Consider the following 24,174-nt stretch of genomic DNA (forward strand, 5'->3'; position numbering starts at 1 on the left):
ATATATATATATATATATGAAGCAACTAGAGGTAGCACCTTTAAGGAGGATGCTTGGAGGAGCTGGGCTCTCCTGAGTGAACATTATAGAGAAAATGCAGAAGTGAGGCCACAATCCTAACCCCTTACCTGGGAGTAAGCACCATTGAACGCAATACAGCTTGCTTCTGAGCAGACATGGCTAGGACTGAACATAAGAACAGTCTGCTGGATTAAACCAAATACCCATCTAATCCAGGATTTTGTTCTTACAATGGCCAACCAGATGACTCTGGGAAGTCCACAAGTGGGACCTGAGCACTATTCTCTTTCCAGGAAACAGAACATAGAACATAGTCATTGTCACCAGTAAGTATTGTGCTTTAAGTAAGCAATTTTGCTCTGGACCGATCCATTTGCCACTGTTTTAAAGCTTAGGCTGCCAGAAAGTTTGTGTGTGAACAGAACTGCTGCCTTGAGCTTTTTGTCTATCAGTCCATTACCTTCCACCAGGCTCAGCTCCTAGTGGCTTAGGTGCCTTCAGCAGACTCCATTTCCTGCCAAGATCCATTTCCAACAGACTCCATTTCCTACGAAGATCCATTCCCTAATCTCTAAGACACCACACCTGAGCTCCCAAGCCCCAACTTGTATCTCAAGGTCTGAACCTCAGGACAAGAACCAGCCATATGCAGAAGTTCCCACTTTTGGCCCTTACACTCAGCTTTTCATCATCCACAAATACGAGCTTCCTGTCTCCCCTTCTACAAACAAGGAAGCAGTAGCGTAGTGTGGGTTGCCAGTGCCTGGGGCCACATGGAGGGGGGGTGGGAGGGTGTGTAAAGGATGTAGTAAGGGTGTACCTCCAACTTCGTAAAGGCCTCTGTGTCACCCAGGAGATCACAGCTGCAGAGATAAGAAAAGAAGAGTTGCTCTGTTGTCTGCAGAGGTCACTTCCTGGTTCTCACAGAGAAGCCAATTCCAAAGGAGCCAGTGACAGAAGAGCACAGCTGTATTGAGGCAGCAACAGGTGTTGAAATTTTGCACCCCTAAGAATTTTCCACCTGGGGTAACTGCCCCTGTGTCATTCCATGCTACATCACAGCAAGGAAGGGAGATAAGCACTGTACCTTCCATGTTTAATTACAATACACATACCATATTTTTCCGTGTATAAGACTAGGTTTTTTTTAACCCAAAAAAAAGGTTTAAAATTGGGGTTCGTCTTATACACAGGTGGTGTTTTCTTAACTTGGAGTCCCCCAAAATAGGGGGTGTCTTATACATGGGGGCATCTTATACACGAAAATATATGGTACGTACATACACATGTACAGTACAACCACATCTTACAAACATTTAACTTGCAGAATTTCAACCACACCCTGTTGAAGGCCAGCTGGCTGAAATTCTGCAAGTTAAATGCAAGCAAGTCGGGGGAGCTTAAAAGCTCTATTTTCTCAGGGGGGGGATCTGTCTTGCCTGGGGTGCACCAAGGGATGCTCTCATGAGATCTCATGTCACCATTTGAGTTCCTCTGTGAGCATCCCTAGCCTTCTGGAGCTGGTGTGCTGAGCGGGCCTCACCTGACAAGCAAGGCAGAGAGAGCTTAAAAGCTTTTTGTACTAGGTCCACTTGGGTTACCCAATGTGAAAAGGGCTTTTAAGCCTTGCTTTCCTTGCAAGGACCGCTCAGCGCACCATCACCAGAAGGCTAGGGGTGGTCGTGCAGGAGTGGCTTGACTATACATGTTTTTGCATATAGGTGGAACCCTTGGAACCGAACCCTGTGGGAATATGTTTTATAAATGCTTTAATTAACTGGGTGCATTTAAGGTTATTTATGTTTATCTATGTTGGTTTATATTTACTTAACGATATCCTTCCACCTTGGAAGGAAGGGTAGAAAGGGGATCCTACAGGCAACTTACTGCCTGGATCCCTCCGCGGGTAGAAAAGGCTCCAATTTCAAATATAGTAACGGTTGTTAGTCTTCTTCCCGCCAAAATCCAACCCGGTAACAGGAATCTCATTGGTTATTGTACTTGTTATGACGTTGATTGTTCTTCTAATAAATACCAGCCGCTCCCTGTTTGTGGAGTGGAGAAAGCGCGAGGCAAGCCCAGGAAGATCATTGTTGCCTGGCAAGGAAAGCGAAACCAAAACCAACCACGCAGGGCAGCGGTAGGCTTCTTCCATCAGACTGCAGTCTCAGTTGTTTTATTTCATTTTCGTTCTATAGTCTTTTATTTGGCCCTTAGTTTTTGGCCACCTTTTAGCTTAGTTTTCCTCTCCGGAACCTTTTTGGATCAGACAGACGCTTGCAGACACTCACGAGGCATTATCACGAACTCAGAAGCTCAAACCTTCAGACTCCAGCCAGCGGACCCCTTCTTCATGGCGCGGTGGGAGCGGGACTCCAGGATTACCGGCCATCCCATCCGCAGGCTGACCCCATAGCTGGTGCCCGCAAGGCATCGGCTATCCCGACAGAACCCCTGCATGATGCAATTGTACTGTATGTGCAAAACTAAGCACAGGGCCCGGGCTATCATTAAGCAGAGTGAGGCAGCAGATGCTATGGTGAGAGTGAAAGGTATCAATTCCTGTCTTCAGGTGCTGCTCCTGTACTCTCTTCTGCCCCCCCTCCATTCCCATTGTCCTGATTCGGCACCTGAGTACTGGCCATCCGTGCCTGTAAGTGGTTTGGCCTGTCTTGCCTAGTTGTCTTCTCCCAGTGTCTGACCAACAGCACTGCTTGGAATGGCCCCTCACTGAATAGGCAAAGAGCCATCCCAGCCCATGTACTCCAGCAGGCATTGTGCATGCACGTGAATTGTTCTGATCATGTGCCACATACTGGTGCCACCACTGCTGCATTGCAGCAATTGTTTGAGTAAGCAAGTGCTAGGCAGAGCACTGAGCAAAGCAGAGGCAAGTTTCTTTTCCCCCGCCAGTGGATGCTGCTCCATTAGATTGAACAGGGCACTGCCCAACCAGCCTTTGTCTCCCCTCTACTAGCCACCACCTGCCTGCCTCCTTAGTTACAACTAGTCCAAGGAGTGGTACTGACTGTTGACTTCTTCCTGGTAGTCTCATTGCTGACTTTGCAGAAATCATCAGGGGAGAGGATGGGGACAAAACCAGAATGAGCTGGCTTTGCTGGTCATTGGGATCTCTGCTCTCCACCATATGAGATAAGGAGAGAGAGAGAAGGGGTGGTTCTGCCCACTTTGTGTTCAGCACCACCCACCACAGCTAAGAGGCTCCCAAAAGATTACCCACAAAGGGATGCAACCCAACACAAAAAGCTTCCCTGCTTTTGTCTCTGCTCCATCTCCAAGCTCCATATGGAGATAAGAGTTTAGGTAAGAGCTTAGGTGCAAGAGAGAGAGCGTAAGCAATATGCTTTATGTATATCATCATTGAGGAACTGAGCCACTACTGCTACTGGCTCCATCATCTCTTTCTCAGGTTTCACTTTCCTACTGTGAGAGTTCTGCAAATCAGGTTTCCTGTTTCATCAACTAGCTTAAAGATTGAAACAGAAACATCCACCCTTTTCTGCTGCATTTGCCAGAGTGAAACCTCCCATGCCTAATGCAAACGTTCTTTGATTCTTTCAACCAGCAGTTCTCCCAGATTTTTTCATTTCTGCATATATTCACACTGGGTAACAAAGCAACTCATAAAAGAACATCCCTTGGTACTGGGTTGAGCTAAAAGCTCATCTAGTCTAGCATCCTGTTCTCACAGTGGCCAACCAGATGCACTCATCAGAAGCCCACAAGCAGGACCTGAGTATGAGATCACTCTTTGCACTTGTGAATCCCAGAAACTGATATTCAGAGGCATACGGCCTCCAGCAGAGGAGGTAGAACATAGTCGTGTGGTGGGAGTACTAGGCAGTGGCGGAGTAAGGCTCCGCGGTACCCGGGGCGGCAAAGGAAACGCCCCGGGGGCGGGGCGTCGTGACATCACATTGTGACGTCATGACGCTCCGCCCCCAGGGCGTTTCCGGGAGTGCCGGCACCGCTTCTGCAGCCCTCTTTTAAGCCGAAGAGCTCGCTTTTAAGCTCTCCGGCTCAAAAGGAGGCTGTGGAAGCGGCGATCCGATGACAGAGTGCGCCTGCGCGTGCAGGCGCACTCCGTCGTCGGGCCGTGCGCTGCCGCTCCCAGGGTGACAGAGGGAGCGGCAGCGCATGGGAATGGTGGGAGGGGCTGCCTCTTGTCACCCCCACGTGCCGCCGTTCGCTCCGTTGCCCCAGGAGCAGCAGCACCGCACACACCGTGCGCTGCTGCTCCCGGGGGACGGAGCGAGTGGCAGCACGTGGGGGTGACAAGCGACGGCCCATCCTGCCACTCCCCACGCTGCCGGTCACCTCGGGAGCAGCAGCGCTGCACGGACGGGGTGCTCGCTCGGCCGTGCGCTGTTGCTCCTTGGGTGACGGAGGGAGCGGCAGTGCTTGGGAATGGCGGGAGGGGCTGCCGCTTGTCACCCCCACGCGCCGCCACTCGCTCCGTCGCCCCGGGAGCAACAGTGCATGGCCGAGGGAGCACCCCGTCCATGCAGCGCTGCTGCTCCCAGGGTGACCGGCGTTGCCTGGGGAGTGGCGGGAGGGGCGCCGCTTGTCACCCCCATCCGCCGCTTGTCGCCCCCACCCGCCGCTTGTCGCCCCCACCCGCCGCTTGTCGCCCCTGTCGCCCGGGGGCGTGCCGCCCCCACCGCACCCCCCCTAGCGACGCCCCTGGTACTAGGAAAAGGGTAGCAGTTGGAGGCAGGGGCTTCTAGTAGCAAGTTCTAAATATAGGATTTCCTCCCATTCACCCCTGTGTACATTTAACTCAGAAATGCATCCTACAAACTTGAATGGGCCTTGCTGTTGGCACTTAAACAAGTTAATTCAACAGGTTACTTACTTTCTATTGACATGCATGTCTGGACTCTTGCCAGAGCATGCCTACTTAATTTCAATTTCTTTATGAAAGTGAATGTTTTCCCAGGGAAACGGTTGCATACATCCCAAATAACACACACACTCTCTCTTTTTGCAAAAAGAATTTATTGGTCAATTCATATTAGATCTCTCTGTCCTGAACTCTAATTGGTAAGTGTTTTACTTTGCTAAGAAATATATTTAAAAGCTCATAACCATTTCAACTAGTTGTAAAAAGAAAAAAGAAAACAAGATCACTCTGCAGTGCCACCTACAGTCAAAAGATAATAACAGGAACAAACAAGTAGAAAAGGAGTCCTCATGTTTTGAAACTCCTATCCAAAACAATAGAGCGATTGAAGGTTGAATAAGCCCCTCCAATTCCAGGAGCTGAAGATACCACGTTATACAGTTGGGACTCTGGGATAAAGAAGCAATGATTGCTCCCCATCTCTTATGAAGCTACCTATCACTTGCCTGTCAGTAAAATGCCTCTTAAAGGCACAGCTATGAGATCCATTGAGAAGTTTTACATGGAGAGCTGCTGCAAGCCCCCCACCCTTCAAATTGCTCCCCAGGACCTCTTCTGTGGAAACTTTGGTTTAACACAGGTATTTATCTTTGTTGATACATATTGATAGGATTAGTAGGGCAGCATCCAAAGAGACAAACACTCCATCTATTGTTGTTTACTATAATAAATATTGTACCACCTTTGCACAATGTAGCCTACTCAACAGAATAACATACCTGTTTGTTTTTAGCAAGAAGAGGCAAAAACTTACAACTTAATTTTGACAGAAGAAACCAACTGCAGAATGCGGGGAGAGGAAAAGAGAGCTTCAAGGGATGGATTTGCTTGCACAAATGCACTTCTATGTGTTTGGGCTTAGAACACTGTTTCCCAATGTAGTGCTCTCCAGATATTGTTGGACTACAAGTGGAGCTGATTGTATCAGCCCTGGCCAGCAAGACTGACAGAAGCATCCCAGATTATATGTTCCAGACATACCACTTTGAGACACTGAGCTCCTTTGAATTCATTTATGTGCCATCTTCCTTCAGCTGCTGCTGGGTCTTTGGGATCCAGTATAGCGCCATCCAGTTGTTATCCTTCATAACAGTTGCTATGCCACAAGGGTTCTACGGTTACTTGGCTACCACGGTTTGTTGCCATCTAGTTCATTCTATGCCACCTTTTTTAAAAAAAATAAAAATAAAAATAAAACACACCACCCACAAAGGTGTGTGGGCAGCTCTCCTGTTTCAAATTTTTAATTTTCCTGTTCCTTACTGTGCAAGGCAGGATGCTGACTGGTAGGAGCAGCCTTCAGTGTTCAACAGTCAACCCTAAAGGTCCTTTCCCCCTAGGCCCTTTCCCAAGACACATCTGGATCCATCACAACACTCCCCAGGACAGCTTGGACAAAGCCTGCCATGAGATCTGGAAAAGGGTCCAAGGCCTCCCCGAGGAACTCCAACCAAGATCCTCATCACCGCTTCTCCAACTTAGCTGTCATCCTGTCGCATCTTCAGAGGCTCTCAGAGAAGACAGTAGTAGTACCACCAGCAGCTCCCAAAAAGAGTGAGTGTTTAAAAAACAAAACACCTCAGCACAAAAAAGGAGAGGAGGAATCTTTCCTAACTCACAAATCAATAGAAGCTCTACTTACCTAGCTGAAACTGGAGTCTTGGAGAATATATTTCATGGCAGTTAATTTGAAATAATGGGAAAGTGTTTATTTAATTCATTTATTTAATTGTATAATGCCCTAATCAGTCCCCACATGCCCCAAGGACAATCTCCTTCCATGCACCCAACTGCATTTTTTGTGGTCAAAACCTCTTCAGATTGCTCTCAGTCTAACTTGGAGCCTGGACCTGTGAGCATTCAATCAAACAACCTCTTTGAATGCCAGAGAACCATGAATTAATAACAGAGTGGAAAGTAAATATTGAGCATCTGTTGAGTGTCATAACCACAGGCACCCTGGACCAGTAACACTCCTTGGCCCAAAATTATGGCTGTAGGAAGGGTGCCACACATTCTCATATTTTTGGACATTAAATGTTCCATGTGCTCCATCTGCCAAGACCATACTACAGGGGTGGTTAATGTTGGGTCTCCAGAGGTTGTTGGACTACAACTGCCATCTTCCTTGGAGGCCATGTTAGCTGGGGCTGCTGAGATTTGACAGTTGGCCTCCACAGCCATGTGGCAAAGGCATGTAAGAAGGGCCATAGATCTGTGGTAGAGCATCTGCCTTGAATGCAGAACATCCCAGGTTCAATCCTTGGCATCTCCAGGTAGGTATGGGAGAGACTCACTGGCTGGGAAACCCTGGAGAGCCACTGCAAGTCGGCATAGACAATAGTGAGCTAGAAGGACCAGTGGTCCTACTCAGTATAAAACAACTTCCTATGTTCCTATGCATATAGACAGGTATTCTTAGCTGCTAATCCTCAACTTTAGAACTCTCCTCCTCCAGAGATCTAAAACAGTCAAACCCCAAGAGGATTTCAAAAGTAGGGGCGTGGAATTCAGATTGGCTGCACATTTAGACTCAAATCTTTTTTTAGGGTGAAATCTGACCACACTATGAGAGGGCTTCAATACCATATTAAAAGAGAAGGTGCAGAATAAATAGAACATCTCCCCCCCCCCACTGTAAAAATTGTCTCTTTGTGACATAAGCCTACATCTGTGATACTGGAAACAAGTACAAGTCCCCATAGTTGCTTGTGCATTTATATTTTTAAAATTGAAATATTTCTAGGGGAAGTGTTTATGGAAGTTTTTAATCTGTGACATTTTAATGTATTTTGATATTTGTTGGAAGCCGTCCAGAGTGGCTTAGGGGACCTAGCCAGATGGGCGTGGTAATAATAATAATAATAATAATAATAATAATAATAATAATAATAATAATAGAAAGATGAAAGGAAGCTTTCAGAAGTTAAGAACGAAAATGAGTTGCAAAGGTGGCGGCTAAAAAGATCTACTTTTCTGAAATTCCAGATTTGGCAAGGGGATGTTTTACCAAAGCCTCCATTGGTGAGGAGATGTCAAGGGGGGAAGGTAGAAAAGAAAAAGGGAGGAGGAGGAATTTATATTCATATTTTCATTCTTTAGGATGCTGCCAAAGTAGGAAGATTATAGCAAATTTTGTAAGCATGTGAATTGATTAGTGGCAACTAGCAACAGTTCAGGTTTGAAAATACACTAGACAAATCAGGGAGCAGGTATTGCAGGATGGTCTGTGCCATGGGGCCCATCATCTTGGACACTAGCCTGCCCAGAAGTAGGAGCGTCACTGCCCAGAAAGTATTGTCCACCACTGAACTCTAACTGACTGAACGAAGAGTGGGGCAACATGAACGAGGCTGCCATTCAGTTACAAGAAAGATGAATGCAGAGGTACAGACATCTTTTTTTGATGTGCCTCTAGTTTTAAACTGTGTCCTCAATATCAAAAGTTTGGGGAAAAGGTTGTACTTCAGTCTCAGTGAGGAAGGGATAACAAGTTGGGACCAGAAGGGATTCATGATGTTAAATTATGGCATCTCTCAGCCTTAACGTAATGAAAAATAATGTTGACACAGTGATAGAATTCTCCTAATTCTCATCCCTTTGTGGTTACAAAATAACACTAAGCAAAAGAAAATACCCCAGACCAGGAAGGCAAATCTTTGTTGTTTGTTCAAAAGATTCCAGAGCCCTTTCAAATTGGACTTGGAGCATCCTATTTGCATAAGTCAATATGTTAAAATAATTAAAGGCCGTGGATCAAGCAAAAGGGCAGAAGGTATAATCTTGGCCCAAAATGTTGCAGCAGATGACAAATTGAACAGACACCTTCCATCCTTGGCAGGCAAGGGTAGGCAGAGATCTAAACAGGGCAGTGGCCGGATGCAAAGAACAACAACAAAACTGTGCCCTTTAGGAAGACTCTAATGAATCAAAGGTGTTTGTCATGGAAGCTTCTGCTTCCATGGTCAAGAGAATTTAAAATGACAAGATCAAAATTCTCTTCACTTTATTCAATGAGATTTAATCACATGCCTCAGTAGAAGCTGACCAGAATTCACACACACCACACACACAGTTGGGCTTGTGTCATGCCTAATTTTTTCTCCCTCATCAGAAACAGTCCCCGAAAGGTGATATGAAATTTCTCAAGTTTCTGCAGTTTCAAGACAAGCCCCACTGCCTTGCAGAAGTCACATGAGGAGGGAAAACCAGGCTAGTCTTCTGGATTGTATCTTCTCCTTCTGGAGGTTTTCAGGACAAAATGAGACATTGAGAGATATAGGTGCTGGTAGCAGAGAACGGCAGTCCCAAATCAAGTTGATTTATCTAGGCTACTTGGAGCTCACATTTCAATTTCAAATAAAAAATAATAATCCAAAGTGAGTGACAGTGTTAATATCAAATAATTTTAAAGAAAAATATTTTCAAACATCAAATAATGAAAGCAGCATGTCCTGCCAACATCCAGTATTGTGATCTTTGGCAACCTCTAGATGTTTGGACTACAAGCTCCATTACCTGTAGCTAGCAGGCTTCTGAGTAAATTTGTTGTTGTTTATTGAATTTTGATCAGACTTTGAGTAGAGAAGTGAAATTGATATTATACTATTTTTTTGCAATTTTATCCATTTTGAGTACTGGCTTTCATCAATTTTGTTACTATCTATTAGCTGTATAAGGATTTTGGTCTGGTGTTGACTTGAATAGACAAGTCGGGCAGATGTTGTCCCCATTTTCCAAAAGGGGAGGCAGAAGACCTAAGCAACTACCAACTGGCCAGCTTAATGTCAATACCAGGAAAAGTCTGAGAACAGATAATTAAGCAGTCAATCTTTGAGCACTTAGAGAGGGATGCCAGGATCACTAAGACCCAGCATGGGCTTCTTGGAAACAAGTCATGCTAAACAAATCTTATTTATTTATTTATTTATTTATTTTGATGGAGTTACAAGCTTGGTGCATCAGGGGAATGCTGTTGACATAGTGTATCTTGATTTAGCCACCAACTTGGATGGCTTTAAAAGGGGTTTAGACAAATTTGTGGAGGAGAGGGCTATCAATGGCTACTAGCAGCAATGGAGGCAACAATGCTCCCAGATATCACCTGCTGGAAACTGCAAGGGGGCAAATGCTCTTGTGCTCATGTTTTGCTTGCTGGTTTCCCGCAGGCACCTGGTTGGCCATTGCAAGAACAGGAAGCTGGACTAGATGAGCCATTGGCCCGAACCAGCAGGCTCTTCCCATGTTCTTCTCTTCTGCCAAAAACTGCATTATATGTCTCACTGTCCATTGTGGCATAATTATGTAACTTGAGTAATTAACTACCTAAAATACATTGTCATTATGTTATACCACCCCATTCATTTCAATACCAAGGAAACAATGTGAATGGGGAAGGAGGAACGTGATCAATTATTTGTTGTTTGCAGACTGAAAGTAACAAGCACACCAAATATTGCTCATATTGACTGGATTGATTCCCGTTCCAGACATGGGACAAATGAACAAACACCAGCAATTTCCACCTCTGTTTCCATTTTCCTTGGCGTTCTCAGACATCCTCACCATGCCCCTGCAATTTGAGCAGTGATTCAACAATTGGTGTCCCTTGGCCAATTCCAGTTTCCTATATACTGACACTTGTTCCACCATCATCACAACCCAAGAGGCAAAGGAGGAATGGAGACAACTAGCCGCTTTGACAATCATATCAGACCACCCAGGAGTCTGGTGGGTTAATTCCTCTGGTTAATGATCAGGGGTGTATTTCAGTCTTTTGCATCAGTTGCAGGAGATATATACCGAGAAAAGATCACTGAATTAAAAACAACAACAACAACCCAGCAACATTTCAGAGATGCTCTGAAGGAAAGGGAATGGAAGATTGGTTCAATTTATAAAATAATAAAGGCTGCTCTAATTACACAGTGATGCCATAATTAGAGGATAATTAAGTAATATGCAGTTTACAAAGAAATTTGACACAATATTTATATGTATAGCTAAGTACATACATAGTGCATGTTTATAACACCAGCTGTTCCATCCTCAGAGCCTGTAACAAAGTAAGTAAAAAACAAACAAACTACATTTATGCTGTTAATGGCAATCGGTAATGAGTGATCAAGCTGGATTGGCAATCCAAACAAAGTTCTTGTTTGTGTTGCCAGATGGTGCAGTTGTACAAACTCTTACTGTGGCTTCTTCCTCGGTTTCTCATGCAGCACAGAAGCAAAGGCTTAATCTTTGTGGCCCTCTTTCGTAGCATGGAAATGGACTCCCTTGCTTTAGTTATTCTTTTGTCTCTTTTCCACAGTGTACCTTCACTTCACTTGCTACATCATTCTTTTCACCCGTTTGTTATATTTCCAAATAATATCAGAGCTATATAGTAACTAGGGATGTCAGAGAATTCTGACAAAAGCAGCAACGAGAGCAGAAATCGTCAGTGTTTGCTTATTCATCCCTTGTCTGGAATGGGAATCAGCCCAGCACATATGATTGGTATTCACTGTTGTTGCATTCAGTTTGCAAAGGATATGTAATTGATTACATCCTCCCACACTTTGCCTTGTGTTTCCTTTGCATTGAAATGAATGCGATGGAACAACTTAATGACAATGAGACTTATGGTATTTGTGTGTTTAATTATGTGATTTCTGTAATTTCACCACAGCAGAAAGTAAGGTGATGGATGTAATTTTTTGGCAGAAGGCAAACTGCAACGGCATGGAGACAGTGCTGCATGCAACAAATACAGGGCACAATGTCTCCTTTAATCCCTAATAGTAGTGCGAGTTGAGGGGGTAGCAATATTTCCTACAAATCCGCTGATCCCAACAGAAAATGATGCTTCAACTTTTATATCCATTGGGAAGCCAGAGTAACAGGCCTGTCTGGATCACAGTCAAAGGCTTTCTCCTGCCAACAGTAACTTTGCTACCTTTTACAAAGGTTAGTTGCAAAGGGGTGAAATAATGAGTAGGAGAGGAGGTCTGCCATCTGGGTTTGGTAAACATTCCTTGTAAGTAGTCACAAAGCCCATGGAGGCTTTTCAAGTATTATCAAGGAATGATTGCAGGAACCAAACAGTTATTCAGGCAAAATGCAGGTGGGAATTGGTGACCAACAAATCAGCCTATTTCCAATGAGTATTAGTTTTTCACACACACTTCCCCCACCCCCCATTGATAATAACTGTCTCAATACCACAATGAGCAGAAATTATCATGAATGCTCAATAAAAGGATGTCTGAAGGGGCCCTTACTTTAGTATTTTAATTGATGTCATTGTGAATGGTCTTGCATTTCTGGACAATCCTCTTTATATGGCTGAATGCTGATGTATAAATATAATATGTAGAATATTTTTGTTTGTTTTGTTTTAACATTTTTATACTACCCCCAATCAAACTTGGTTGAAAGAAGGATTTGTTTTCTATTTAACTACACTGTGAGTTGCCTTTTCTATGATCAAAGGGAGCTGGTCCACCTAGCTCAGTATTGTCCATGCTGACAAAAGCCAATAGCTTTCAAGGTTTCAGAGAGGGGTCTTTCCTAAACCTACATAGTGATGTCAAGGATTTTCATGAAATGCATGTGCTCTATCACTAGGCAACAGCCCTTCCTCTTATCCAATTTGTGCAATCCTACATAAATGGTTCTCTCTCTGTTTCACATAGATCTTTGGAAAACAGCATTTGTAAAGATGAAATATCAATGCTGGTTGAGCAAGAGTATTTGAGCCTTACACAAGAGAATGCAACTGAACTAGAGATGCAAAGATCTGAAGATGAGAAGGCCACCCCAGCTGCTTCGTGTCAGGCCCCAGCAAACAACCACCTCACAATGCCCTCTGATGGAGACCAGATGTTAGATGAGAGGGATGCAATGGAAAACGTCTACAGAGCACTCACTGGAAACAAAAGGGAAGTGAAACTGAGGTCCATATGTGATGTCCAGCTGTCCACTAAGTCCACTGTCACAGGGATCTTGCTCCCTGCAAAATTAATCTACAAGAATGCCAAAAGTACAGAAAGCGGAAACAGTAATATGATGAGTTCCAACACTCAGATTGCCAAGCTTTTGGCGCAGTTCCCACTCAAACGTGTTGAGGCCACCAAGACTCTGGACACTAAAACGGTGACAGAAGAAACCAAGTTCATCAAGGACCTTCTACTGCAGAACAATGTCTTTGGATCTGCAGCCCACAAAGACAATGTAACAAGGCCATCCCCAATAATGGCGGTCATGGAAAGTCAAGGATCTGTGCAAAAGAAACAGCTCCCAGTATTTGCCAAGATCTGCTCAAAAACTGACCCTGAACTAGTTGCTGATGGGCTCTGTCAAAATAATGGTAAGGTTTGTGGGCTAACTAGTGAGGATTATTTGAGAATGATGAAGGGAAAGGAACCCAAGGTGTGTGGTGAACATGTGCAGAGAAAAATGCTCTCCCTGTCATTGTTCTATGAAACTGATTGATAGGAGATTCAGGAAAGACATGTTCACATATATTCATCTACAAAATTCTCTGCCAAAAGATGTAGTGATGGCTTTTAAAGGGCATTAAACAAGTGTATGGAGAAAGATCAGTCTATAAATGGTGACAGCTCATGCTGGCTATATAGAACCTGCATGTTCAAAGGCAGAATGCTATTGGTAGTTGTCCAGCTAGGTAAAGGTAAAGGGACCCCTGACCATCAGGTCCAGTCGTGTCCGACTCTGGGGTTGCGGCGCTCATCTCGCTCTATAGGCCGAGGGAGCCGGCGTTTGTCCATAGACAGCTTCCGGGTCATGTGGCCAGCATGACAAATCTGCTTCTGGCGAACCAGGGCAGCGCACGGAAACGCCGTTTACCTTCCCGCTGGAGCGGTCCCTATTTATCTACTTGAACTTTGACGTGCTTTCGAACTGCTAGGTGGGCAGGAGCTGGGACCAAGCAACGGGAGCTCACCCCGTGGCAGGGATTCGAACTGCCGACCTTCTGATCGGCAAGCCCTAGGCTCGCTTCTAAAAGTGTCTGATTGGTCACAGTAGGAAACAAGATGCTAGACTAGATGAGCCGTAGTTCTGATTCAGTGGGGTCCTTCTTATGTTACTATGTAGCATTCTGGTTAAAACAGATGAGTCAGTTGAGAGAACTACTGTTATCCACTCCTCCTATTATCCTTTTTCCTTTGGCATCCCAGGAGTTCCCATTTATTTTGCAGTCAAAGTCCATCCTTGCTCAATCATCAGTTTTACAGATGGGTCACTTCTAGTAGGGGGGTTGTCAGCTCTGAGCTGTGGGTAGGAAAGGCAGAGTCAGGCTTGGATAACACCTTGGGGTCAGGGATTAGGGTTGATAGAAGATCCTCATCAATTACCTTCTTTTATTGTTCCTTTTATTGTTCCTTTGGTTCAGAGCAACTGCAGTAACTCATTGGCAAAGCACAAGTTTTGTATGCAAAAGGTCCTGAGTTCAATCTCTGGCATCTCCAAGGATGGCTGAGAAATACCCCCTGGAGAACCACTAGCATATAGAGAATACAGTAGTGAACTTGGAAGACCAGTGTTCTGACTACTACTACTGTTATTGTTCTTATTATTATTTATTACAACAACAGTGGTCTTCTCTTTCAGCTGCAAAAATGCTATTTTTCATAGAGGTTTACTGTCTATTTTAGAAAGCTGTTTGCCCACTATACATTTGGACACCTCTTAAGCTACCATAATCAAATTTTGCACTGATGGCTCCTGAGATCAAAGAACAGGTTTTTGTCTATGTTTGGATACAACTGAATGCCGTTGGGATCAAGATAGCACACTCAACCTTTCAACCCTGCACTGATTTGAAACATTGATTTCAAAACTGTGCTAATTGCTTTGGTTTCCTAGAATTCCTGACCAATGCCAGATATGAGGCAAATATACATATAATTAAAATGTTAGAGTTCTATCAAACAACCCCCATTGATGGTGCCTAACTCTGTTTTGTATTTTCCACAGCAACCTCTACAGCCATTGATAAGAACAACCTTAAATACAGTGGGAATGTTTTCACCCCACGATTCCCGACGAACTCGACGGCCACCTCATTAAAACAGCCAATGTGGCTTAGCCTTAACTACCCTCCACCTCCTGTTTTCCCAAACCACTCCAGCTTCCCACAGTATCAGGTAATGAATGACATGAGCCCTTATGAATGGGGTGTGGAAAGAGCTCCAAAACTGAATGAGGCTGGCAGTGAGGAGGAAAGAAAAAGCTATGAGGTTGCATAACTCAGATTTAGAAACACCGACAGGCAACCAAGCCTGAAATGTCAAGATTCAGACCAAGGCCAAATCTGGAAGGGTGGCAATTATTTGAAATTAAGAGGGCTTCTCGACAGTCTGGAAGCCCAGAAAACCTAACTATGGATTCCTTCAATGAAGAATCCAGATTGAAGGCATGTGCAACAAACGTTTGAGTCATAAAGCAGGCAGTGGCCTGGGATTGGCTCATCCATGCTCATCTGATTTTCATGATCAGATGAATTCTGGTTTGTGATATCTCCTTCCCAGATGCTGATGCTGCCATCAGTTGCCTGGTACAAGAAGATAGGTCCCTCCCTCAAGGAGTTTACAATATAAAATTTGACACGCAAGAGACAACAGAGAGGGAAGGGGAGGCAGTGGTTAAGAGGGAACGAATATTTGATTTCATCACATATTTATTTTGGAGCCCAACTCTGTGTTCCTTCTGGAAGCATGAGGAGACCAAGCAGGGATAGGGCGGAGGGCATTCACACCCACCCTGCCCCCAGTGTTCCCATATGTGCCAGGTGTGCCTGCTCCAATGTGATGCTGAGTGGGAGGTTCTGTGCATGCTCAGTTGGACATGTTTAGAAACCTTCCCACAATCAGGAACATTATTATGGTTCCCACCTGGGTGGAGGTTTTAAAGTGAATTCGGTGGAAATAATGCAATTCAAAAAAAAACCTTCAGACCAGAGTTTATGTGCCCTCAGCCCCTACGTGCTTTTTGCCATCACAATTTCTGTCTGAGTGCCTAAATAGGGTTTTGGTTATCAGTTTATTTAGACTTAGGCCACATTCACACCATACACCATAAGCAGCCAAGGCTTCCCCCAAATAACTCTGGGAGCTGAAGCTCATTAAGGGTGCAGAAAGTTGTCAGGAGACCCCTATCCCTTTTCCCAGAGCTACCATTTCCCAAGTGGTTTAGCAATCAATCCCTCTTCTCAGGGAACTCTGGGAATTGTAGCTCTGTGAGGGGAATAGGGGACCTTTAACAACTCTTAGCACCCTTAACAAACCACAGCTCCCAGAATTCTTTGGGGAAACCCATGACTGTTTAAACTGGTGTCATGGTGCTGTAAATGCATGGTGTTAATGTGGCATTAGTTGCAGACATAGCTGCATCAAGGCATGGGAATTTGGGGAGTTGTGCCCAAGACATTGTGGGAAATTGTGGGACATTATGGGCATTTTTAGAGCAATGTGAAGTACAAGAGATAGCATCTAGGGATGGATGGATCTGCCAGTTTCAGTTTCTCTCATTTTCTCATTTTCCCAATCTTAAGTTCAGTTCATCATATTTCTACATCAGTTTGCAATGTAAAAAGGAAAAGAAAGAAATCTTAAAGAATATTCATTGGCATTTTAGTGCTCATTTCTCATATACACATGCTACTCTGCAATACAAGCAATTTCCTGTAGTATAATGTATTTTATATGTAATTTCCACTAATATATGCATATTTATGCATACTCCTCCCTAAAACATGTGTTTTTGTGCCCATTTTTTGGTTGGTGAACTGTATTACAAAATTCAAGAGAAGTTCAAACTGAAGTGAAGGACAGCAGTTTTGCGGGAAGCGCAAACTAGGTAGGTTCGCATTAAAATGCAAACCAAATTTCTCCTCCATCTTTAGTAGCACCACATAGGCATTCTGGGAGGCTGTGTGAAGCATAAGAGGCAGTAAGTCAGAGAGGGCAGGAGTCTCAGTGGCACAGGGAACACTGAACCAGTTCCTGATCTCCATGTGTTCAAGTTTTCAGGATGCTGGAGAGGACCTGAAAATCAAGAAGATGCCCATTCATGGTGTATGTTGACAGGGGAACGGATTCAGAGGAGGCCACTAGTAATAACAGAGGACCTTGGAGACACACCTTGTGTGAAAAAACAGAAATCATTGGGTGTGTTCAGTTAAGTCTTTTGCTACAATTGGAGGAAGGTGTGGTCTAGACATGGAAGGATTCCTGAATGCTCTCAGAGTTTTTCCAGTGAACACACAATCCTGTTGAAACCCTTGTTTCACTGTAGAATGGGGAGATGCATTGAGCTCTTAACAGGGGGTACCCAAGTGTCTCCTTTAGCACTGCAGAACTGGTTCTGCACCTTCCCGTATCAGAGCACTAAGGATGAGGAAACAGGCTGGATGACTGAGTGCAAGTAGCAAAAGATGCACTGTGATGCTGACCCAACATGACTTAAACAGCACAATCATGTTTATCACATGGTATTGAGGGCAGGGAAGAAGGGTCACTTCTCTGCTTTCATCACAACCTCAAGTATCCATCCCACAGAGCTTTTCTGTATTGTCCATGGCCTATAAACATCATCTCCAGTGAATGGAGTTTTAGGCCAATTGGAAGCCTATTGTGTGTTATTTGAAAGGCACTTTGAGGGTCCCGTCTCTCATCTCTGCAGCAAACTTGGCCTCACATTTACAGCATTGAGATGTCCAGGGCAACATCTGCTGTAACATCATGGGATCAGTTTCAATACCCTTCAATACCTGTCTCATCAAGGTAGCTCAGGAGGATACCATGGGCAATGGTATCAAAAGCTATTGAGAGATTTAGTAATAATAACAGCACCACACACACACACACACACACACACACACACACACATCCTTTTGATAAAATTCATCCATCAGCATAACCAAGGCTGATTCAGCCGCAGAACCAAGCCAGAACCCAGATTGGGTAAAGATTATCTGTTTTATCCAGGTTGTTGTTTTTTTTTGTTTTTGTTGTTTTTTGCAACTGTCATAATATGGTCCTCTTGATCACCTTCCCCAAATGAGGTATTTGACACTGGGTGGTAGTTTTCAGAAACCAATGGATCCAGTGCATGGCTAGCACACTCTTGCAGCATGGAGTAGTTCTGGCCATCTTTAATGAGGAGGCGATTCAATTTCCAAAAAATCCCATCCTTGTCTTGTTGACCATCTCTGGCACCAGAGGCTAATGTGACGTCAGTGGTGAACCATGCCTTTTATCAACTTGGGTTGGTAAGACAACTACAGATGTTTCTAGATGAGGATAGCCTGCTTGACCACTGTTCTCGGCACTGTAACCTCCAGGTTGGAATGGTGCAATGTGCTGTATACGAGGCTGCCCCTGTGGTTGGCCCTCTAGCTGCTGCTACTGCAAAAAGTAGCGGCTCAACTTCCCACTGGGGCAGACTATCACCATCATATCAGGCTGTTGCTAAAAGAATTACACTAGCTGCCAATTAGCTGCCAGGCTAAGTTCAAGGTGCTAGTACTGGTGTACAAAGCCCTATGCAACTTGGCACCAGGACACCTAAAGATCAGATTACCCCTTATATACCAAATCAACCACTGTGCTCTGCAGTAGAAGACCTCCTGCAGATACCATCTCATCAAGAGATCCTTATGTTCAGTGTAGGGGTCAGGGTTTAGCATGGTAGCACCTCTACTTCTGTAAATGTTTTTATGGCTGAAGTTTTTAAATTATGGAAAATAAATAAATCAGGGGAGGAGGAGAGGGAGAGGGAGAGGGAGAGGGAGAGACAGGTTTTATTCCTGATCCAGTGGGGAATGTATGTGCCCTAGATTGGAGTGTATCTAGAAAGGAAGATAGAATTCCATATAAATAACATGGCAGTAACTTGTGTGCTGGCACAGTGCAACATGGACCTTCCCCCACTATCTTTAAAGCTCCTGTTGTTCCTTGCAGCACTCTTAGGCAAGGAGAAAATGGACAGGCGAATGCCATGGCTATTCTCGGTCCCAATTTAGCGCTGCAGAAAATGCAGGGCAGACATCCAAGCTGCAGCAACCTGGGGAGCCCCAGCAATTACTGCAATGACAATAATAATGATTCCTATTATCTCATGTCTACATAATGATTTCCCAATGTGTCTGCTGATGATCCCTCCCAAATTAAAAGTCAACATGACTTGAGAAATATAAATCACTGCCATGTTTATTTAATTTTCTATACATAGTACAGAAAGAAGCAGTGGAGGTTGATCCATTAAGGCTAATGGGGCGCTCCCCAACCCACCTCAGATTGTCCTCTCTCAGCTTCCTCCATCTTAGACTCAGTGTTGCCCTTGGAGAAAGAACTCAGCAGGGAAGAGGATGGGGACAAAATTAGAAATAGTGGGCTCTGCCTATCATTGGTTCCGAATCTGCTATTCGCCTCTCTGCCTACTGCCCTACCAGTCCCAATGGGCAGCAGCCACAGCTTGGGGGGAGAGAGGATAGCACCAATAGCCATAATAATAGGTAAAATGCTTAATTCCTTCAATTTATTTGTTAATTAAAGCTTTGGTTTAATCAGAGGGGGGGATTTAACTTGGAGAATTGGAAGTTAAGGGCACGTTGCTCACCTTTGGGGGCTATTGTGGTTTTGCTGTATTACTGTTGTACAGAATGGGGAAGAAAAGATGTCCTTTCCATCTAGCAAGTAGTGAAGCTTCTTGAATATGATATCTATGCATTCCATTGTGAACTAACCTGACTCACACCTGCCAGACTCATGTGTGGATTGGGAACGTACAGATCACTTCTCTGAATTTTGTGATACAGGCTGCAATCTTAACCCAACTAACCTGGGAGTAAGCCCCACTGAATTGAGTAGGCCTTACTTCTGAGTAGACATGGTTGGGATTGCACTGAACATTTTTAGCTCAAAAGACATACCAAAATTTATCCCGCAATGCATATTTTAGGGTAAAACACACTTTGAAATGTGTATGTTAAGATAGAATACATAGCTAAATAAGTTTGTAATATGACATATTTAAATTGTCACGTTGATGGGGTTTTTTGGGGGGGAATCACAGATTAATGCAGAAACAGGACAGAATGGATTTATGAATAAATAGGTGCAAAATTGACACAGACTAAAAACAGACTGATCTATCCATCCTCCATCCTTACTATTAAGGTGGTACCTTCTAGAATCCTATACATGCTTACCTCGAAGTAGGAATGGGTGAATCTGTCAATTTCAGTTTCTCTAGTTTCTTCTTTTCCCAGTCGGAAGCTCAGTTTTCCATATTTCCACATCAGTTTGAGAATTCTTAAAAATGCATCCTCGTGAGAATTCATCAGCATTTCAGTGTGAATCTCTCCTAATATACATATCTGTATGCATTTTTGCCTGATATACATTTTTTTTTTGCAGCACAATACCCCCTAATAAAATGTAATTCTGTATGCTATTTTTACTAATTTTACTGGACATTTTACTCCAGTATATGCATTTTGGGGCACATGACTTGGCTGGGGAACATTGTAAAATTCGGGAAAGTGGAAATGTCGAAGGAGGGCTATGTTCAGTTCTTGTGTGGTTTTGAAAAGCTCAAATTAGGTTAGTTTGTATTAAATGCAAACATAATTAAATTCCTCCATGATCCCTACCTAGGAGTAAGGACTTTTGAATAAGTATGTATAGATTTGCACTGTGAGGCAGGGATGAGGGCACAGGGATTCCAGTTGACACTGCAATAGACCAACCTTTACCAGTTGTGATTCCTGCATTGCAGAGGGTTGGACTAGATAACCAAATTCTATAATTCTGTGATTCTATGATTCTATTATTCCCCCAGTTTCTTAAAAAAAAGCACCTGTCTTAGAGTGTGGCAAGATGCAGATTTATTCAAATTTGTATGAGTAGCAAATTAAGAAGCAAAAAACGAATTGCCCACTCATATAAGATATGATGGTGAGGTCCTCAGATCAGCATGTTCTGTAATATCTGAACACAGATCACCACTGGAGTGAGATCCAAAATTAACTGGTTAATCATAATCATAAGAATAATAGGTTGAGGCCTACAATGGTCACTTCCTGCCTTGTGTATTTTTAACAGAGTTTGTATCAGCAAAGAGCACGGATCCCATACCAGCAGACGCTACATCCTCAGTTGGGATGCTATTCCAGACAGGTATGGCATAAGTCCTCTAGCATGAATCAGTATAGAGGCTGTTGATTTGCTGGGCAAGGGGAGGAAGAATATGGTTTCAGCTTTCAGTGGCTTTAAGCAAGTCCATCTCTTGCAGCCTTTTGGTGCTTCCAGAATGTCACCATATTGGGGTGGGATTCAATCACATAACAGCAAATTTGAGTTGCACAGTTATACTTGGTTGGGAGGTCTTGTGCAACAAAACTGCTTCCCCAAATGGTTAGACTTTTTGAAATAAGGAAAGTGATGAGGATATGCTGTGGAAAGTGTGGGGTTATGCTTTGGCATAATGTCATCTGACATTAGTTAGTCCAAGTTTCACTGCTACCTTGGAGCTAGATGGCTGTCAAGGGCAGAAGGATTGACCCAAGTCCCATATTTGTTCTCTGGAATTGTCACATGGAGTTAATGGTTTAACCCCCCTTCCAAAATACTAAACATTGATAAGGGCTTAAGCAGGCCATTTCTCTTCCTCCTCTATTTCCCTCCCGCCCACCTCAGTGACATGGCTGGGAATCCAATGCTGGGCTGCTCCTGGTGTGAATTCTGTCTAAAGTAGACCTAGGCAATATTAACAAGGTGAGGAGATCAAGTATGGCCAGCTTGGGAAGATGAATTTTCATCAACAAGAGAGACTGAGTTGTACATGGTTTGCAGAATATTCTGATGGAATAGGGCAAAAACCAGGGGCTCAATATGTTTGGCAAGTTCAGAAGTTGAGAAGGGAGCTTTCTCAAACTCACCTTTTAAAGTGGGAAGATCAAGGCCAAGTGAGGCGATCAACAGGCAGCATAAATATACCTTGTGCGGCAGAAACCCAAGAGGCAGCAGCCCCATGAACACCTTGCTGCCTCTGCCACTGTCAGAGAAGTGGCAGTGGCTTCTGGTGAGACCTCTCAGGCGGTGAATCAAGACATGCCACACCTTTATGTAGTTGCTGTTGCCTCGGACATGCCCCCCTCCATAAATAATCCTGATTTCTGTGATTCCAGCCCCATTTTGAACAGGTATAACAATTTAAGACATTGGGTTGTAGCCAAGTAAATCTTACTCAGAGTAGACCCATTGAAATCAATGGCCTAAGTCAGCCATGTCCATTAATACTGGTGTGTCTACTCAAGCCATTGTGAACTCCAAAAAAATTTCCACTTTCCCCAAAGCATCATCCCTTTCCATTCCTCTTTTCCTCCTGATTCTTTAGGTCACTCCTTACAATCCGCAGCAAATCTTCCGCTCACCTTACACACCTGTGCTCAGCTACATCCCACTGGTTCAGCCAGGTTACTCTTATCAGCAGAGGAACCCGACCAAGCCATCCAGCAGCGTACGTGATCCCCCAGCAATGGCAGGTGATGGTCCACAGTATCCATTTTCTCCTTCCTATGGGTGAGTCTGTGCTTTGTAGTGGCAGTGCATAAGTACAGAATAGCCAAAGGTGGAAATCAATTTGCATGTTTAGGGATGGTTTCCCTTCTTTCTGTTTCAGGATTCACTTCTTCTTCTTCTTCTTCTTCTTCTTCTTCTTCTTCTTCTTCTTCTTCTTCTTCGTCTTCTTCGTCTTCTTCTTGGGTCAGGGGTGCATTTAGGATGAATCATGAAGATACATGCAGGGAGAATCCTGAAACGGGGAGAATAGGGGGTGGCATAAAGTAATTCATGCCATTTTAGAAAGAGGGTTGTGGTGGCAGAGACGGGCTTCTTCCTTTCTTAAACACATTTTGGGGAATAGTGAAGGGGGCTTAAAATGGACAGGGAGTTTTCACATTTCCACACTTTTTGGTAACTTTTAAAGCATAATATGGCACCCTCTGGATATTGTTGGACCACAACTCTCATCATCCATGGACCCTGACTGTTGGCTATGCTGATGGGAGTTGGGGTGTCAAGCAACATATGGAGGGCACTGTGTGGTTCCCTGGCTGATGCCATTGCCACCCTTTCATTATCAGAGTACTTTGGGAAAGTATGCTGGAGAAGGAAAGGAGGGCAGTGGCCATCACTGCAAGATGTGGTGGGAAAATCTATACCAATGGCATATCTGCATTCCCTAGAATTGCTGAAGAAACAGAGTCCTATCTGTATCTTTAGAATCCCCATAGGTTATGATCTCAGGATCCAGACATGTTCATGAACTTGGGGGGGGGAGGATACAATAGATAAAATAAAATAAAATAAAATAGTGGTAGTTATTTGGGGAGGCTGAGCTCAATCTGTTTATTTTACTCTCAGGTTCACATCTACTACTGCTGGACCTGTAAGGACCAATCCTTACTTCTCTTCCAATGGAGGTGGCAACAGTTTTTAGATCTGCCAGCACTGTTTTTAGGGTGAGGTTTTTCTGAGATAGGAGCATTTTGGGAGCAGTATGAAATCCTTGGGGTTTTCTCATTTCTGTTTGAACATTTTGGAACAAAGTTAAAATAATTTGATTCCAAACCACAGACGGTGTAAATTCAGGGCAAATAGGCCAGCGAGTTCATCTGAAAAAAAGCAGAATTTTGTTTAGCAGAAATGGATGAAACACTCAGGTACTTTTAAGAAACTTATTTTTTATTTTTTTTGAAATGAAAGAGAGAGATAATAATAATTTTTTTAAAAGTTTATTGAAACTGTTTAAAGTTGAATTTTGCTGTAATAAAGATGGCTGATGAAGAAAGAATCCCATTGTGTTTTTGTTTTTGTTTTAAATAGAAGTGGTATCTTTTATCCTTTATGTTCAAAGCGAGGTTAACTGTTTGACTGCTGACCTGAGTTTATGGGTTATCATTTGCAGCAGAGCTAGGGAACTTGCAGGCCCTCTCATGTTGGTGGATTACGACTCCCATCATCTCTGACCATTGGCCATTCTGGCTGGGGCTGATGGGAGTTGGAGTCCAGACAATATCTGGAGGGCTGCAGGGTTCCTCATTCCAGATTTAGGGTAAATCCCGAAAGGGAGAGAAAGGGAATTTGTGCCATTTCAGGGCTTATGATGGCATTGTCTTAAAACACTTTTAAAGGAAAGATGTGACAATGGAG

The 24,174-nt window shown here is 43.9% G+C and overlaps 1 protein-coding gene across 2 annotated transcripts; it reads left to right on the top strand.

Annotated features, from left to right (window-relative positions):
• Positions 1-6,189: 6,189 nt before the first annotated feature.
• Positions 6,190-23,728, top strand: C8H1orf94 (chromosome 8 C1orf94 homolog). 2 transcript variants are annotated; one of them, XM_033157668.1, is made up of 6 exons: positions 6,190-6,499; positions 12,628-13,301; positions 14,933-15,102; positions 21,064-21,138; positions 22,358-22,542; positions 23,386-23,728. In XM_033157668.1, the coding sequence occupies exons 1-6, from the start codon at positions 6,222-6,224 to the stop codon at positions 23,459-23,461; spliced, it is 1,458 nt and encodes a 485-aa protein (XP_033013559.1). In that variant the 5' UTR covers positions 6,190-6,221; the 3' UTR covers positions 23,462-23,728. The 2 variants fall into 2 exon arrangements, with proteins under 2 accessions (XP_033013559.1, XP_033013560.1); XM_033157669.1 differs by having other exon boundaries at positions 22,358-22,505.
• The last annotated feature ends 446 nt before the right edge of the window (positions 23,729-24,174 follow it).

Source organism: Lacerta agilis, chromosome 8, assembly GCF_009819535.1.
Source record: "Lacerta agilis isolate rLacAgi1 chromosome 8, rLacAgi1.pri, whole genome shotgun sequence".
In the NCBI taxonomy this organism is placed as follows: Eukaryota; Metazoa; Chordata; class Lepidosauria; order Squamata; family Lacertidae; genus Lacerta; species Lacerta agilis.

Coding starts and splice junctions, on each gene's coding strand:
- C8H1orf94 (XM_033157668.1), top strand. CDS start 6,222: ATGCTGACTGGTAGGAGCAGCCTTCAGTGTTCAACAGTCAACCCTAAA. Junction 6,500..12,627: donor ACCAGCAGCTCCCAAAAAGA/GTGAGTGTTTAA, acceptor TGTTTCACATAG/ATCTTTGGAAAACAGCATTT. Junction 15,103..21,063: donor CCAGCTTCCCACAGTATCAG/GTAATGAATGAC, acceptor TATTTTTAACAG/AGTTTGTATCAGCAAAGAGC.